At 38.1% G+C, this 18391-nt stretch overlaps 1 protein-coding gene across 2 annotated transcripts; it reads left to right on the forward strand.

The window, feature by feature from the left end:
* Positions 1 to 1247: 1247 nt before the first annotated feature.
* On the forward strand, positions 1248 to 6034 carry lgals2a (lectin, galactoside-binding, soluble, 2a). 2 transcript variants are annotated; one of them, XM_008415793.2, is made up of 4 exons: positions 1248 to 1401; positions 4002 to 4081; positions 5063 to 5234; positions 5332 to 6034. In XM_008415793.2, the coding sequence occupies exons 1-4, from the start codon at positions 1393 to 1395 to the stop codon at positions 5476 to 5478; spliced, it is 408 nt and encodes a 135-aa protein (XP_008414015.1). In that variant the 5' UTR covers positions 1248 to 1392; the 3' UTR covers positions 5479 to 6034. The 2 variants fall into 2 exon arrangements, with proteins under 2 accessions (XP_008414015.1, XP_081466023.1); XM_081609897.1 differs by having other exon boundaries at positions 1259 to 1401; positions 3964 to 4081.
* The last annotated feature ends 12357 nt before the right edge of the window (positions 6035 to 18391 follow it).

The raw sequence follows: 18391 nt of genomic DNA on the forward strand, positions 1-18391 counted from the left end.
GGCAGGATGTGTGATGAATCTATGTGGTGGCTCTGCATTCGACTTGTGGAAAAGTATACTTTCTTCAGCTTCACTGAGGACGTTCGCATTATAAGCGTCGAGGTCGAGTAAACTATAAATCACTTAAGAAATGCTGACTTCATTTTGTTTTTCTTTTATCTGTAGTACATATATTACCAAAGATTTTCTGTGACTGCTGCTGGCTTGTATTGCTTACAGGTTCCTAACATTATAATTTCAAATTTCTTGGAAGCAGATGTATGTAACCACACTATCAATAATCTTTGAAATATGGCCTCTGAAAAATGTCAACGACGACTCTGCTGCTCTAAAAGAAAAGATAAGAGCGGTTTTGTGTTTTGCATTGGGCTTCTTCAAAAACTCAATAGGAATATGTAAACCCATGACCAAATCTTTTCCTTACATGTACTGCACATTAATCAATATAATGGCAATAAAGCAAACTTTTTGTCCAGGATACCCCCCCTGTAAAATGTATGAATAATAAGAGAATGTTCTTTAAATGTGTGCATCTCATCTGTGGACTTGTCACTTTACTTATATCTGCAAAAATGTAATTTTTTGAGAAAACTATTTATATCTTCACAGAAAACACACTATTATGTCGGTGATAAACCTAACCTTGAACTTTACAGTAGAAAAAAATGCTCACATCTTAACACAAACATAATTTGACCTGAGTTACACACATTTCTCTTTCTGAATTTTAAGCTTGTAAAATTCTGTGTGTATTTTTTATTTTATTTTTTTGCCATTTTTGAGCAACAGCAGTAATTTCAGTCATGTGTTAGGAGTTGAAAGTGAGTGGCCTGCTGTGACTGCCTGTGACTCACAGGGGCAAACCCTCAATCATTTTTCTTCAAAAGAAAAAAACAAAAAACATAAAAAAAACATTACTTTTTCAGAAAATCTGCTTGCCAGTTGATCATGCTGAACCTTATAAACTATTTACAGTAATTGAACACAAGGCAGCTGGCTGCACTAAATATTTATCTGTCTCCCTGGTGACAAATACATTTCTATTTCCGTCCACAACTCTCGGTAGTGTTCCCTTTTATACAAGCAGCCTCAACTCCACTACTTTCAAACTGCTAACCAGAAATCAGTAGCTCCTCTGTCAACTAATTAGACTTTACTGAGGTCTAGAGTCATCTTTAGACCACTATTTTCAGATACTAAAACTGCCCCTTAAGTAGGCTGGCTGGTTGCCGGGGACAGCGACCCTATTTGCTCCGCAGAGTGCCACTCAGTGTGAAGGAACCTCCCACCCTGCATTGCATATAGTCTCCAGTCTGGGTGTAGACGCTGAGGCAAGACCCTGCAGTACTCACTCTTTTTCTCAGCTCCACTTGATTCTCTTTATTTGCAAAGATGGGGAAAGTAAGTATATTTTTAACAACATTTCTGTCCTGCTTGTGTAAACTGCATATTTTATGAATAATAGGTATAGTCTTAGGTCAAGTTTATGTGAAAATGGCAGCTGGTGTTACCTTCTTTTTTTGTCAACTCATGTAACTGAGTGTTGCAGATTTGTGCTTTGACTACCTTGCATGGTAAAAGTCAGCTTAATTCACTCAGGCCTCTCTTTAAAAGCCTTTTATGGGCAAAGCATTCACAGCAGACGCGAGCAAATCAAAGACTTTGCTACTTAATAACAATGTTTTAGGTACCAGATAAAAATACAATGTTAATGTTCTCACAACATTTCTGTAAGGGTAAGAAATAATAGCACATCATACAATGTGATAATCAACTCGCCATTATGAAATAGTCTGAATACCATGCTAACCTCTTCCTAAACTCAGGGGTCACAAACTAAGCAGATAAACTAACGAAGGCCCCTGTCTTATCAAATATTGCGGTAAATGTGTTTACCGCCGTTTGCGCCAGCGGTAAACACATTTAAAAACAATTAATCAGGGAGGAGAAATACTGTATATTGCAAACCAAATCTTATATTTTGTCGCGTTAGAATATCTGAATGTCACTTCATTACAACTTATGTAATACAGTTGTGTACAACTGTGTGGTGGAAGTAAAGGAAACATGTTTTTTTTTTCTTCCATTTTTACAGAACATTTTGAAAAGTGTGACATGCATTAATATTCAGAACCATTCACTTCAAACTAATTCTTCAACTTTTGGGCTATCTCTCTTACAGCTTTTCAGAGCTGAAGACTGAATATTCAAAATTCCTCAGATCGTAAAAAGAGCATTATGTGAACCTTTATATTCAGGTCTAAAATAGGTTTGGTCTAGACTCTAATAAAGTCATCCCAATGATTTATTATGCTTTGATCCACTCAGTTACATTGATTTGTGTGGGGTTTTTTCTCTCTCCAGGAATATTAACCTCTGCCACAGTCCGTAGTCTTTTGCAGACTCAATCAGATTTTCTTCTAGGATTGCTCTATGTTTAGCACCATCCATCTTTCCGTCAACTCTGTCAACATTCTCTGTCCCATCTGCTTAGTCTCAGAAATTTCTGTCTTTTTTGCCTTTTGTTGCCCCATGAGGAACAGATTTGTAGATTGCGTAGTTAAATAGTAGCCCTTGTGACAGATTCTCCCACATGAGCTATGGATCAGTGCAGCTCTTTCAGAGTTACCAAAGGCTGACTAGATGCTTCTTTGGTTGATGCTCTCTTTCACTTCCCTTTGACTTACAATTTCATTTCACAATAATGCCCTACATTTGTTGGTTCATCACATTACACTTAGTGATTGTAACATGACAAAATATGAAAAGGTCAAGTGGTGTTAAAAATCTTGCAAAGTGCTGTACGTCTTGGACAGAACAAGTCAAAGGGGAGAGGTTATTTGATTCTCAAATAGAATGAGGGAATGTTTCATTGATGTCGTTTACCCTGAATATGTCAGAGGTGTTAAGTCAGCTTGCATTATGTCATTGTGTAACCAAAAGACGCGGCGTAAAGCGTTAAGCACCGAGTGGATGGAGATCGCAGAGGCTTGAGGTCAGTCTGACATCTCACACAATTCAATACTCGGTGATAATTACTAACAGATGACCTCTATGTTGAAAGAATGTCTGATCCATGTGATTCTGCTTCCTCTTGCCAAGCCATTTGACTTATAAATGAGTTTTTTTTTGTTTTGTAAGACTCAAAATAATCGCTGCTCAGCTCTGCATTCAGAACAGGGAACTCAAGGGACGAAGATCAATATGCGTTGGAAAATACTCAGGACTTCACACTATTCTAATGTTTTTAGAGTTATTTTTAGGCAACCGTGTAGAGTCTTGTTGACTGTAACACTGAAACAATCAATTAAAGCTTCTGAAATCCACTTTTTTAGAAGGAGGTGAATAAAAAAAAATCATAAAATCCAATATGATTCTTCAAATGTATGTACAGATGATTAAACATAGGAAAATGATCATTTTCTCTACAAAGAAACAGAAGTTAATATAAAAATAAATAACCCGTTGTATCTGTGTTGTTTGCTACAGCTACCAAAGATATGAACAGATGTATGGTGTATACTATATTTAAAACAAATTTACTATGCATATAATTTCACTTTTCCCTTATTTATGACACTGTAAATTTCACATGGCAGAATCTTAGGAAGAATTGCCCACACAACAAGATACATTTTCTTATTATAGCTCAGTCCAGTATTACTCTCTATATTGTACATCACTTATTTTTCCACTGGGCAGTTACCATTCTATACTGCAAGGAGGAAAGTATTACTAAAACGAACAGCAGTCAGCCCGTTCAGTCTCTGGCCAACTTGGCACTATGCAAACATTTTTTTGGCAACTGTGAGAGAAGAGAGAGCTGGAATCTTTGCCGAATTGGTCGGTGGGAGTGTAACTGGAAACACATGTTGCCGCTGTTTAAACAGAGGAAAACGATAGGGTGGGTTTGCCTTTGGGTGTTATTAGGACTACATTTCTGTGTATGCAATGTTTCTTTAGGTGATGCGTCACCAACCTTCTCCTCCAATTGTGCGCAGGGCATGATCATCAAGGACATGTCCTTCAAAGTCGGACAAACCCTGACTATCGTTGGAGTGGCAAAACCTGATGCTACAAAGTGAGTATTTAAAACACCTACATGTGTCTCTCTTTGTGAGTCTGCTTTTCACATTAGCCTTATTTGGTTTTCAGCTCACACTAAAGATAGTTCATATTGGATTGGCACAAACATTCTTGTCATGGGATCTTAAAAAGGTTGCAGTGACGTGGTAACAGATGCAGCACTGAAGTCACAAGACTCATGAGATGTCTTCCTTCAAATTTAATGAAATCTTTTTTTTCTTTTCTTTTTTCTGACGCATTGGAGCAAAACAGATAGAAACATCGACGCTACTTTCTGACAGTGCTAAGAAAAGGAATCTGCTAAACAAACTGCACAACCCCCACCAAACATTATACAGAGTCAATGGCAGCAATAGCTTCGTCCATGTCTTCGTCCAGGAAAGAGAAGCAGCTAAAAGCGAAAAAGATTAAAGCCGGGAGCCATAGTGCTGTCAGTGACTCCATCAAGGGGAAAAAAGACAGTTAAGCACAAAACAGTTGAGCATGAAGTACTTTCTGTTGAGTGCACAGAAAGTACACAAAACAAAGCAGCAGCAGTGATGGCTAAATAACAGAAGCAGTAAAACACAGCTAAACGTAATCTTTTGAGGGAAGAGCAAACTGAGATGGACGCAAAGTTTATTGTCAGGAAAGAGGCACAGTTAAACACGAAGATAATACCCTCTGTGGAAAGAAAAGGGGAAATCTAAGTAAACGGCAGCAGTCGTTGCCGTGAACTTGGCAACAACTGCACACCGTAAAGCGGCAGGATTAAAATAGCGCAGTGCAAATGTGGTTGATACTTCCTTCTGCACTCTAATGTGTAGCAGAACAACTACAGTAATGGCTCAGAAAATAACTGTAAACTTTATAAAATCAAAAATAAAAGCTTAATCTCAAAAGTGGACAGGGTGTCTTGACACATTTACAAAGCCTATAGTAATAATGATGATAAAAATATTATGCCTCGTTGCTTTTTGTTTTTCTTCACCTGCAGCTTTGCGGTCAACATTGGGCCTGACGAGCAGGACATCACGATGCACATCAACCCTCGTTTTAACGCCCACGGAGACGAGAACGCAGTCGTCTGCAACTCCTACGAAGGAGGCAACTGGTGTGAGGAGGTCCGTGAGGGAGGCTTTCCTTTCCAGCAAGGAGAAGAGTTCAAGGTGCGTCCATGCTGTCGGAAACAATGTGTGTCACAGCATCTCTATCAGTCACGTTTCGGCGTCGATGTTCTTCTGTCTAATGCTTTCCTTCCTTTAGATCGTCATTGAATTCACTCCCGCTGAGTTTGTCGTGACCTTATCAGACGGCTCCACAATCCACTTTGCCAACCGCATAGGCGCGGAGAAGTACTCGGTCATCAGCTTTGAAGGAGAGGCTCGCGTACAGAGCGTCGAAATCAAGTAAAACCTCTGCGTTCTGAAGAGCATCTGAACTGGCGGTCAGATACCACATGTACCGCTTGCTTTCAGAATCATCCAAACGTTGGTTTCCAGATATTGGTATTCAGCAAATTCATGACCAGGTTTAGGCTTGTTTAGACTAGATGCATTCACAAATAAAAATAAAGGTGGTTAGATAGCACCTGTGTAGAGTAAGAATCCTTGGATTTGCAGAGAAAAATATGGTGTGTATTGTGACTGGAACAACTTTTTTTTTTTGTTTGTTTGTTTGGTTTTGTTTTTTCAAAATTAACAACTGACCAAATACCTAAAAAACATTGTTATGTTTTATAGTGTTTTTAGGGTTTTGAGTTTGTCAAATTGTCCAAACATAATTACACACACATGCGCACCTGTTTTTTGTTTATGGATCAACCATTTTTCATTGACATTCCACTGAAATTACAATGTTTACCTGTAACAACATCCGTTAAAAATGATCGACATAAATAAGCATTTCAGACATGTCAAAAGTTCTTATTTTTCTTTGCCCAATAAAATCTCAGTATTTGTGAAAAAAACAATTGGTTGTTTCTTCTCAGTATATTTTTCAGACCTTTTTACACTGTTTTCATGAGAGGTGGCTAGTGTAGCATTAAAAGCAGCCATTCAAGACATTACTTAAGTAAGACGAAAAACAATACTTAGTAAAAGAAAAAAAAAACTGCTCAAGTACTGTACAAGTTCTCATATACATCTGATTTAATATGGGAAGTTAAATCACATATTTAATTTCACATAATTAAATATATGATTTAATTATGTGAATAATTAAATCATATATAACTATAACTATATAAAGTTAATTGCCAGACAATTAACTTTATATAGTTGTCTGGTAGACAACTATATAAAGGCATGTATGAAATCTGATTTAAATGCTGAAATTGAAAAATAAATAAATAAATAAACACAATAATTACAAAACAAAAAAAAACTTGCATTCTAGCTTTTCTAAATCTATACTTTTTCTGTTTAAAAAAACTGTATTTGTATGTTAGAACAGTGTAAGGTATTTCCAGTGACAATGTATATGGTTCAAGGTATATAAAAATTTTTTTATCAACAGTGATAGCTCATTGGTTGGTTTTCTTGAAGAACATTGAGTTAATCCAGTTTAATCTCTCAGCCCTCCTCAGCCTGCCTTCCCCTGCCCTCTATAACCTTTGACCGAGGTTATACATTTTGCCATTTCGCCAAGTGAGTGGAAATTGACAAACCACAAAACTGCAAGGGGAGGCTGCAAGGCTGTTTTCATGCAGGATGGAATGCAGTCAGAAAGACACTGGAATGACACAGTAATGATGATGGCCTGTCAAATTAACAATGACTAATGTGCAATTGAGATGGGGAAATTAAAAGTTTCAAAATGTGCATTGGATTATGAAATAATCATATGGAAACCCTTTTTTGGCTTTTTTCCCCCCCAAGCTATCTTTGTCTGATATTGAATTTTATTTGATTATTTTAATACAAATACTATTTTAGGGGCTGATGAAAAGCACTGTATGGAACGGTCTATTATTACTTTATTTCCACTCTTTGTTTAGTTTCAAAAATAAGATGCTGTAATTACCCTTCTTATCCAGTAGATGTCAGTATTGTTCCATTATAAAATGAGAAACTGTAGTTTTATCACAACTTGTGCTGTTTCTTTGGCTTCTGAGATTAAACCTCTAGCATATTTCAGCCCCGATGCAAAAGAATGAAGGTTTCAAAGCACTGCTATGTGCCATGCTCATAGAGCTATGTTAAATGCAGGTGAAAAAGAAAGATACTTAAACCCATTACTCCTTTATATAGATGACATACTGTCCAGAAAAGCAATTTTACTCTAATGTCCTTCACACATTTCTCAGCTGCAGTTCACACAGAGATTATTGGATCCATCTTTTATGTGCGATGCCATTTCAGATCATGGGTTGACATGGCAACAGCTGATAAAACACCCCAACACATCACCATCATCAAGTAGCTTAATGGTCATTGGTGGGCTATTACTCTGACCGCACTAATTGTTTCTGCTTTTCTGCGTTCTTGCAGGGCATTCATTATTAGCTAACTACTTTTTAACGTTAGGCAAAAAAAAAAAAAAAATAAATATATATATATATATATCAGTTACAATTTTAGTGTATTATGTTTTTTCTTTTGCACGTCCTTATTTCTCACTTTCAAAGTACAGTCAAATCACAGAGATATGAAATTTATGTTTCCTGAAGAAAATGACTGAAAGCACATTGATTACCTAAACCTGGATGTATATAAATGTATTTCTAAAGCTTAGTCACTAAAAACAAGTTTTTTTGTTTGTTTTTGTTTTTTGGGTTTGAGTCAAATAAATGTTACATAACAAAGAAAAAATGAACATTTTTACATTATGTCTACTTTTAGGTTCTGTATCATGTGGGAAGAAGAGGTTTAAAAGTGACTGCACAAAGAAAGATCTGTTCACAAACTCATAAGTGACATTGTCTGTGGTCTGTTTATCTGTTTAAATCAGGATTAGGGTCTAAACAATTATAAGAGGGTCTGTTTAAATATTGCCATGACCATGTAGGGGGCATAGAAAACATGTAGAAGAAGGTCAGATGAAAACAAAGCTGAACTGTTTGAAAAACTAATGTGTGGCAGAAAACAAGCCATGTGCATCACAGCCAATACACCAACATCATGCAGTGAAGATGCTTTTCTGCAGCCTGATACAAGAAAGCTGCTGAGTTTAGGATGGAGCTGAAACAAGGCAATCATGTGCAGCCAAACTGTCAGTGTCTGGGTCTACGCTATATTCCATTCTGTTACATAAAATCTCAGTAAAATACATTGGAACTTGTAGTTGTGACTTGGCAAAAAACATGTAAGATGCAAATTCTTGAGCAAGACACTGTACATGTTCTAAAACAAGACAATGATGCTATGAAGTTGACATTATACGACTCATTAGCTGACTATTCCAAGCACAACTTGGAAGTTGGAAAAAAAAAAAAACAAAGCGCCACAAAATCAAAGGAGACATCACTGTTATGCATGTACATGTGTATCTGACTCTCAGGATTGGAAAAAAAAACAAAAAAAAAAAACTTGATGTGATGTAACAGGAAGAAATGTCCTGAGATATACAGAGTTGAATCTAAGAGACATGAGCAGACAATAGGAAATAAAGAACAAAGTTTATATATATCAGAAGAGTTTCTTATTCCGTGGTCCATAACATTAAGGGACATCCTACGGATGGCGCTTACTGTTCTCTTCTTGCTACGGATTCGAGTGTGTAATATTAAAACGTCAGTCGCAAAGGTGATCTAGGTGGGGGAAGACATTTAGTTGCCACTGTAGCAACTAAATTGCAGGTTTTGCATAACATTTAAATCTCTGTTTGAGATCTTCCTCCCACATTCTTAATGGGAAGTAACTCTCTTTAGCATCGCATGGCTTCGTTATATCGTGTCAGACATTATCAATAAGCTGTGCTGTGTTTTCTCTGCATCCACGCAGATAATTTTAAGTTGGCTTGAAGCTGATCTATGGAAGCCAAACAGACCAACACGCTTCCTCGCAGGGGCTCGGGGGGCTAATGCATTTCTGCTTCTTTCATATGCTAAAGGTGATGTTTGGAGAGGACTGGGGACGATTCCACTCGTCGACCCACGTGCCGTCGCTCATTTCTCTCCGCTCTTTGACACATTACGATCTCCTTGCTCGCTGTGGAAACACAAAGTCACACAAACCCATAAATAGAGCAGAAACGGACGTAAATGTAACTTTTCACTCGGCAGGCGGGGAAAAAATAAACGCTTAGCAGTCGAGCCGTTCGGTTTCGTTTTATTTCAGTAGTCTGAAAACGCATTAGTGTTATTCTCTTTACCTGTACATTGTCACTTACTCAGTGTGTGAGTAAATGTGCTGAAACGTGTGGAACAGAATGATTCACCTCAGCTTACATAAAACCTCTGTCTATATTTAGCACCAGCATGACTCCAGATTTCTGCACCAAAGCTATCAGCCACACACTAAGATGTGCGTGGGCCTGCCATGAGCTGACTGCAGTGCTGGATTCACGCTCTGCAAAAATAACAAATAAATGATGCATGATTGTATACAGTTTGTTCTATGTGCAGCGGCTGGGGGGATATTAGGAGCAGCTCTAGGCGGAAGTCTACATGGACATAAATGTTAAGGAGTTATTGAGGTTTAAATTAGCTCTTGGATTTATTATTTATTTATTTTTCCCCTCCCTACGGGGTGGAAGGACCACATTTCCTACATCTCTAATGAGAACAAATCAGTTTTTCAGTATTAGTTTATTGGTGCTGAGAAATGACCAGGTCTCAAAGCTCTTACCACATCATGTTTACTGTTTCTGAAAACTTAGAAAAGGACGGCGTTGGCTGTTATCATCAAGCTCGATTAATGGGTGGATGTTTGAATTATTCTAATTGCAGTGTTTTTTTAATAGCGCTTAATTAGATGTGTTGGTATTCAGGTACACAACTTACAAACCAATGTTTGTATCTGATCTCCATCACTGAGATCTGTATTTGGGAAGGATTACTCTGTCAAACTCTGTCCAGGTTTCAGCCTGGTAGCTTTTCCTAGTTTATCTGGAAGAATTTTCAGGTACTCCTTTGACGTTACTTATTGTTTCTATGTACTCCAGCTCTATGCCTGCAGTTCAGTGGGAAGAAGCCGATGTGTCCTTGGGCAAGATGCCAAACTCCAAGTGGCCTTCCAGTCTGCAAACCGGTGTATGAATGCCTGCACAGACAGGTCAAGGGGAGTTGTTGTGTGAAAGTACTTGCACCCTGCAAGATTTGACCATGTGCCATTTATTTGTTGCGTATCTGCTATGTTTATTAGTTGATACGAGATTGAGACATTTATGCATTTTAAGTAATGTCAAGGCTCAGTTCTTCATGTTTTACTTTAACAAACATTCCTCTTGGCGCTGTTGACAACTACACTGCTCAAAAAAATAAAGGGAACACTTTAACACTTAAGTGAACACTGAAGTGTTCCCTTTATTTTTTTGAGCAGTATACTTGGGCACATTGTCTTTTATCATTTGAATCCTCTCTTTTCTTTATTTTCTTTTTTGAACAATTGACTAAAAGGCTCGTCTTCAAATTGCACCTCACTTGCCTCTAATCAGCATGTCTGTCATGACTGTTCTATTTAGTATTGTCTCAGTCTATGCTTTCTGTTCTCTGGCTTGATGCTGCAGAGCAGAATCCAATCAGATTATCTGCAGATTGTTGCACATGGCAAAAACGTAGGGCTGCTAAGCAAAAACATAGATTTGCCGAGAACTTAGAAAACTGCAGTGGGCCCATGCCTATTTCAGGATCCACCTATTCACAGAAAATAGCAATTATTTGAGGAACATTTGGATATTTCTGAACTTTTTTCATAGAGCATGTCTACGTTGTAAAAAAGAAAATGTAGCTTGAAAAGCTGAAATACCTAGGAGCAAGGCTCCTTGATGCTTGATCAGCCAGTGTTTGCAAAGCAGCCAATCGTGGAGCGCCATTTATTTTCCTTGGCACTGATTGGCTGCATGTCCAGGAGCAGAGAGAAGGAAGACAGTAGATATTAGCTTCTGCGGTAATACCAAGACAATTTCCACTGTGCTTAATAATGAATACTGAGGTATGTTTGGCACTTTAACGATAAGAAAAAGCTGTTCTAAGAATTTGTAGAGAGGGGAGCCGCAAGTATTCAAGAATTTCATCTATTCAAGGGTGGTTGTGGTCCCTAACTCTCATGAATACCAGGACCCCGCTTAATGGTTACTTAATTAAGTCTCCAACAAAGTAAAGCAAACTTATGGTTGCAGTAATAATTTTCCGTGGTATTGCAATCATACAAAACAAACCCGTTTTTGTCTATATATCTTTACGATGTTGACCTGGTCATGTGTCTGTTTGTTTTTTTTTTATCTGACTGCTCTACAGTAAAACCAAGCAGCAAAAGGTGGGAACCCAGGGGAATTTGGCTGTTTTGTCCCAGCCAAGCTGAAGAATAACTGTGACAGCTTGGAAAGTACACTGTCATTGACCTGCCCTCTAGTGACAACATGTGTGTGTGTGCTCGTGTAAAGTGTGCCCATGTGTATGCATGCATGACAGCACAGGTGGCCTTTTGCAGCAAGGTGAGACATCAAGTATTCTTCCTTAGCCGTACTGCTGAGTTTACAGTAGTCAACCAATATTCCAACCATGCTAGCCGTCACAAAAAAATGTCATCTTTTTTTTTTGCTGAACAAATGTTCTCAGCAACGTCAAACCAGTCCTTAACCCTGAATCAAACATTATGTTCTACTAATGTAATGATTGCTTAATTGCGTTTATGTGTTTAACTTGATCCCTGGTACTTTGCATTTACTGTGCCTATGTTGCTTTCGTTTGCTTGATTTGCCATCATGATTGAAATAATGCTAATGGCCGCTGTGTTCCAAGCAAAAAAATATGGACACGGGGGCAAGCGGTGTAGTTAGACTTTTGTCATACCAACATGCATAAAAATGTCATAATTTGTGTTTTGGCAGGAGCAACGTGTCCTTTAGGTTGTACACTAAAAGCAAATGTTTGCTTTTGCTATTATGCGGTATGCAGAGGGGGTTATCCTCCCAATACGCTGCCATGGTGCAGGAAGTAGACCTTCAGGCTGTGTGCTCTCTGCTCAGCCAAATCACTGCAGGCTCATCCTGTAAACACAGCTACAGTCTTTCAGGCTCTGCTGAATGCTCCCCATTTGTTCTTTCACCTCTGATGATTTCTCTTCAGTTAATGCACTTCCAAGCACTCAGAATCATCTGGCTTCATCTCCAACTCATGCATTGAAAACATTCGCTTCTTTTACCCTCCACACGTCACTTTGGATGCGTGCAGCTTCTAAACGGCTGGATTTTTCTTATTTTCTTGTGATTCACAGGCCATGCGAAGCAAGTAGTGGTGTCACAAACGCAGCCCGCAGTGCAATGCGCGGGTCTGAATGTGTGCAAAACTCCATCTGATGCATACGGACTTGGAAATGATTGTGTTTCTTATTTGCCAATGTCATGTTACAAAAACCTTGTTGTGTATTTTATGTGACAGACAAACACAAATAATGGAATTACTGACGTGAAAGGAAATTTACCGACTTTTTTTTGTTTTTACAACTAAAACATGTCTAGCAAATGAAATTCAAGCTATTTTTCTTTGCTAAAACTCAGTTAAATTGGTTGGGGAAAAAAAATCAACAAATTTAGATGTGAATCGACTTGGCCATTCTCTTGAATGAAAATGATTTTATCTAAGTCGTTCAACTTTATCCATAATTAACCCTTTCATGCATGACTTATAATCCTTTGTGTCGGAATTGTTTTTCCAATTTCTATTTTTTTGTTAATTTTCTTAAGGCATAAAAAAGGTAGGAAACATTTTTTGCTATATATATATATATATATATATATATATATATATTTTTTTTTTAGGTGATCAATTGTCATTTTCTCCAAATACAAAGTTGTTATTTGAAAAATACATCAGTATTATTGTTCTCTTGGGGTTATCTGATGTCACAATATATTTTTTTGTTACATTTTTTTTTTTTACCTGCAAGAGTCGTCTACGGGCCCTGCGACAGACTGGCGACCTGTCCAGGGTGTACCCCGCCCCTCGCCCGGAACGTTAGCTGGAGATGGGCACCAGCACCACTCCCGACCCCACTGAGGGACAAGGGTGAAAGAAAATGGATGGATGGATGGAGTCGTCTACGGTAGAGTCGTCTACCGGGTCGGTTGGTATGCCTTTTTGTCTGTTGGCCATATTGGATTTGACACAAATAATTTCTTGCATTTGCAGCTGATGGCAGGTAGTTGATAGTGTGTTTTATTATGCATTAGTGTCCACTTCAGTGGTCTGTGTGCATTTATAACATAAAAATCCACAAGAAGCACAAGAAAATGGCTTTTAGACAGCTGTCCACTGTAGTGACCACTATGCATGAAAGGGTTAATATTGTCATCTGGGTGAAATGCGACTCGGGGACAACCTTGTATCCTGTTGCATCTTCCATTGAACTGATGTTCTTCAATCTGCAACTGTGTATTGGTCTCTGACATAAGATTTAAGCCAAGCACATTAAGAGAATATCTGAAAAAGGGTAAGTATACAATTTGTGCTGTTATGGCAGAGCTGTCATAATATAGCTTTGGTTTAGAGTTACCTCTTGTTACTCCCAGTGTCAAACCCTTAATTTGGACAACTGTTTAATAAACCAACAGGGAACAACAAGTGTTATACAGAGTTATATTCAGCCCTTACTTAAACTAAGCTGTCAAACGCAAGCGCAAATTTTTGACGTCCTGTTAAAAAAACAAACAAATAAGCAGAGGACCAAGCTGTGGGAGATGATGATTCACGCCTTATGTTTATATATCTATATAGGAACAATGTGTTCATGGGAGAAAACAGACATGTTCTTCCTATTCTAATAGTCAGAAAATAACATGCTCCACAAGCTGTTTTCGTTGTTTTCTTGGAATACAAAGCTGTCAGATAAAACAATGTTCTAAATGTCAAAACTGCACCGAAGGAGATGATGACAAGCACAGTGTGATTGTGGGTGTGCGTCGCTGATCGAATCAGCAGATGAATTAGATTTAATCCAGGCAGCTCTTGTAAACACAAGGAAAGGATTTCTCTGTAAATGCTCCATTGCTGACTTGTTTCATCAAGCAGCTTTTAAATTATGTATTGGGATTGTTCCATTTAATGTTAGTCAACACTTTTCCTTTTTTTAGTTTCATAATGTTTTATTACAAAATGAGAATTAAATGTTGTTTTTGCAGCTTTTACTTTTTATTTGCTATGAGATCTTTTGCTTTGGTTTTATTATTTCCTAAAAAATAAAATAAAATAAACAGTGTCAATAAAGAGAGGCTAAAATTATTTTGGGAGAATCTTTAGAAGCTTGCTCAGGATGATCCATCCATCCATCCATCCATCCATCCATCCATCCATCCATCCATCCATCCATCCATCCATCCATCCATCCATCCATCCATCCATCCATCCATCCATCCATCCATCCATCCATCCATCCATCCATCCATCCATCCATCCATCCATCCATCCATCCATCCATCCATCCATCCATCCATCCATCGCTCCCTCATTTCTTTTTTCCTTTTTCTAATTTGTTTTGTTTGCCATCACTTTTTTATCCTCTGTCAGGAGGATAAAACCTGCCTGTAGGTTTGTTTAGCCTGGCTGTGTCGTGAGTTTCAGTCTGCTTGTCACCTTGCAGTCTAATTATCTCCCCGTTTCTTTCGTTTAAGAGTATAATAGAGCCCCTCTGCCTTGTAAGCATGACCACAGTCGTATTCAATTGTGACTCTTCATTTTGATATCCACATCACATTTCCTTGTCTTCCCAGCAACTTTGTGCTGTATTTATTAAGATTATTATACTACTTTCATATCCTGTTGCTGGTAGCTTTTTTTTTTTTTCCTCGGCCGTTGGTTCTATATTTGGTCAGAAACTGTCTCTGAGTTTTACTTCTGACAGAATGGACATACACAGCTCAGGGAACAAGCTATCCTTTCTTCTCTTCTTTTAGGTTCAGGAAGTAATGATGTGTGCATTTTGTACATTTCCTATTTAGTATTTTTTTCTTGTGTTCTTTGTCTCTCTCCTATCCCCTGTTCTTCCGCCACCATGCTGTTTACACTCTGGTCCCTCTTGGCATCACCTTTCTCTCCTAGTGTCCATTTTCTTCTGTCTCTGGAGTTATGTGCTTCATAACCCTCTCTTGTTTTCCAGGTTTACATACCTTTGGCCCCTTGGGCAGCATGAGTCAGATGTCAACATATCTCTTACAGCTCAGAACTGCAGTCTCACACATTATTATTTATTTATTTATTTTTCCACATTTGAATTTTACTTTTTTTGTAATTCATTGGTAGAATCAGTCTTTGTACACCTTTCTGTCACAGTTCTGGGCTTTCAGTAGTACAAAAGCGGGAGTTTACTGAGTCCAGTGTGCAACGTAATATTCAAATGACATGCCAGTTGTCAGTTTAAATCAGTGTTTGCATCTTTGGCACCATGCAAACCTCACAGCGGGCGAGAGTCCACCATCACAAAGGATAAAAGGTCTGTGTTGGTGCATTGTTTACATGTTGCAGTTCATTTTGTTGCACAAAATGATAAATGGAACTAAATTATGAAACAAAGTCTATTTGTTAGCTGCTCCTCTCACTAAAATCAAAATACCTCAACCTTGTGGAGCTATGCAGTCAGCATTTAGTTTGCTTTTATCTATTTCTTCTTTCTTTTTTTTAAAATAAATACAACTCTCACTTTCTCAGCTTTTCTTCACCCAATCCTCAGATGACAGCAGCCTCCACTGGGGCTTCACTTTGCTACTTTCCTTGCATGTCATTCTGAATGTTTGGATCAATAAGAGGCAACTGTGTAATAGAATTAGGCCTTAATGGAAAGTACAACTAGCTTTCTATTTACTCAGTCCCCTCGGGGAGATTCAGGATAGGTAAAGAGCAGATTGCAGAGTGAGACGGCAGCGGAAGCGAATGAAGGAGGGATTTTTATGTTACGCCGTCAGGATGGTTGCGTTATAGACAGCTGTGTTTTAACAACGCGTCAACATGAATGATGAGGAATACGGGAGGGAGGGGGAAAAAAAGAGAATAATGATGATGTTAAAGATGTGCTGTTTTGACTTCACACTTTTCAAGGGTCACCCTGATAAATAAGGGCAAGTTTTATTTACCCTTTGATACATTTTCTGGTCAAAGAAGACACAAAAATGAAGTAATCTTCTTGGCTCGATGCGCCTAAAACGCAACACATTTGCGTTGGCGCGCCTTCAGATGCAAAAGCATGCTGAGCGTTTGCCTTAGGATCTCGACTTCAGTGTTGTCCGGTGTCCTTGTGGATTAGTTGATTACTCTGTGCTGTACACTGTGCGAACTCCTCACTAACGTAATGAAATTATCGACCCAACGGACGGCTCAACGAGTTCCAGCACAAATGTCATCTTGATGACTCTTAAGGTGTTAATGATCTTATGAGTAGTTAATTAGCTGAACTCTTCACCAGTGCAGATCCTTGATATGTGGAATGTCCTCAGGTTACAAAAGACAGGCCGGGTTTCTTTGAGCCGCACGTCCTCAGTTCATTATGTGGAATTACGATGAACCTTAAGAACCAATCGATCTGCATAGCTTGTTTTTCAAAAATATAATAATTTAGGGTTTTTTCTTATTCTTATTAATTGCACTTGTACATTATCCCATTGTTAGTTGTGTCTTTTCATCGATGCTACACAGGGTAGCACAACACTTCCCCTTCCCCGCCTATTGCTGTGCACTGTTTTTCAGTTGGCCAAAAAAAATTCTCAAGAGTCTTTTCACAAGGGAGACACAGTGTGTGAAAAATGTAGACGTGCGGAAACCAATGCTCCATCATAACCCTTGTTAAGATGACTATATTTTAAAATTCCAGTTGAGTAAACACGAGCAATATGTCTGTTAAGCAACAGGCTGCAAGCTTGCGACTGGAACAGACAGCTTGACTGATACTAGGTAAGGTAAAGTAGTTTTATTTATATAGCATATTTTCAGCAACGAGGCGATTCAAAGTGCTTTACATGAATTAGAAGGAAATTCAAACAAAGCAATAAACCAAAGGAAAGAGCAAAAAGACAAAAAACAGTGGTCTAAGCAGTGAGTACACCACAGTTTCTAAAGGTAATCAGATAATGCTATTATTAATACTACAGTCTGCAAGTGTTACTCCCCTGTAAGTCAATAAGACATTCAACTTCTTAAAAGTGGTCGGGCATGTCTTGGTGGCATCTTGAACTAAGATTTCATTTCATCTTGTCACATCTAGGGAGATCTAGATCTTTGTGGTATGTCAGCATGTTAGTTGTTGTTGTTACAGTAAAAACACAGACCAACCAAAGACTAGTGTTTCATTCTGATAAATTTTTATTTTGAGTATTTTGTTAAAAGGGCTGAGATATAACATTATTATTATTATTATTATTTTTTTTTCCAGTATCAATCTCTTGCATTAAAATCTGTTTTCCATAATCCCAGCTTGGCAACAAAGAAAGCAATCATATGGGGAGGCTGCCTAGAACTGCTGCTGAGGAAGGAAGAAAGAACCTAAAAGCTTTGCTAAGCAAGTGGCAGTGAAAGGAAAGTTGGTCCAGGACAAAAGCAAATTAATACAGCAGCAATTTTTTTATAAGAGCTCAAACAACTGGCATCTCGGTAGAAACCAGCCTCAATCGGAACAGTCATTCAAACGGACATGAAAGATTTAAAGTTTCTCATGATTGTTTCATTGCATTACGGCTGACTGGGTAAAGCAGAGCACATTTGCATTTCTACAAAATTCATTTATCTCTTAATTTTTTAACATTTGACACAGACACTGCATCTGGAACAGAAGAAAAAAAAAAAACTAAATTCAATTGGCTAGCATAATCAGTTATAGGATTTATTTCATTTGCATACGTAGTTGGAAGCAAACACACATTCAATCAACCATTAATTCATGTCTTGTCATTCATCTATTAATATGCACAGTGCATCTAAAAAAAATTAACAAAGTACTATCATTAATATTTATATTCTTCAATTCCCAGGATGGACACTTGCTGCATGAGTCATGCCTTTGAGATACCGCCTGGAATAAAATAAAAAAACACCAAAACCTTATGTGACTCATGGTGCTGGTGTGCTATTGGATTGTTTGGTTGTGATGGCGTGCAGTGTGACATAAAATGACCTGATGTGATGGGATGTGCTCTGGCACCGGGCGACGTGATGCTCCGTGATGTGATGCAATCTACAAGTCTT

The sequence above is a fragment of the Poecilia reticulata genome, chromosome 8 (genome assembly GCF_904066995.2).
Source record: "Poecilia reticulata chromosome 8, P_reticulata-male-v2, whole genome shotgun sequence".
NCBI lineage: Eukaryota > Metazoa > Chordata > Actinopteri > Cyprinodontiformes > Poeciliidae > Poecilia > Poecilia reticulata.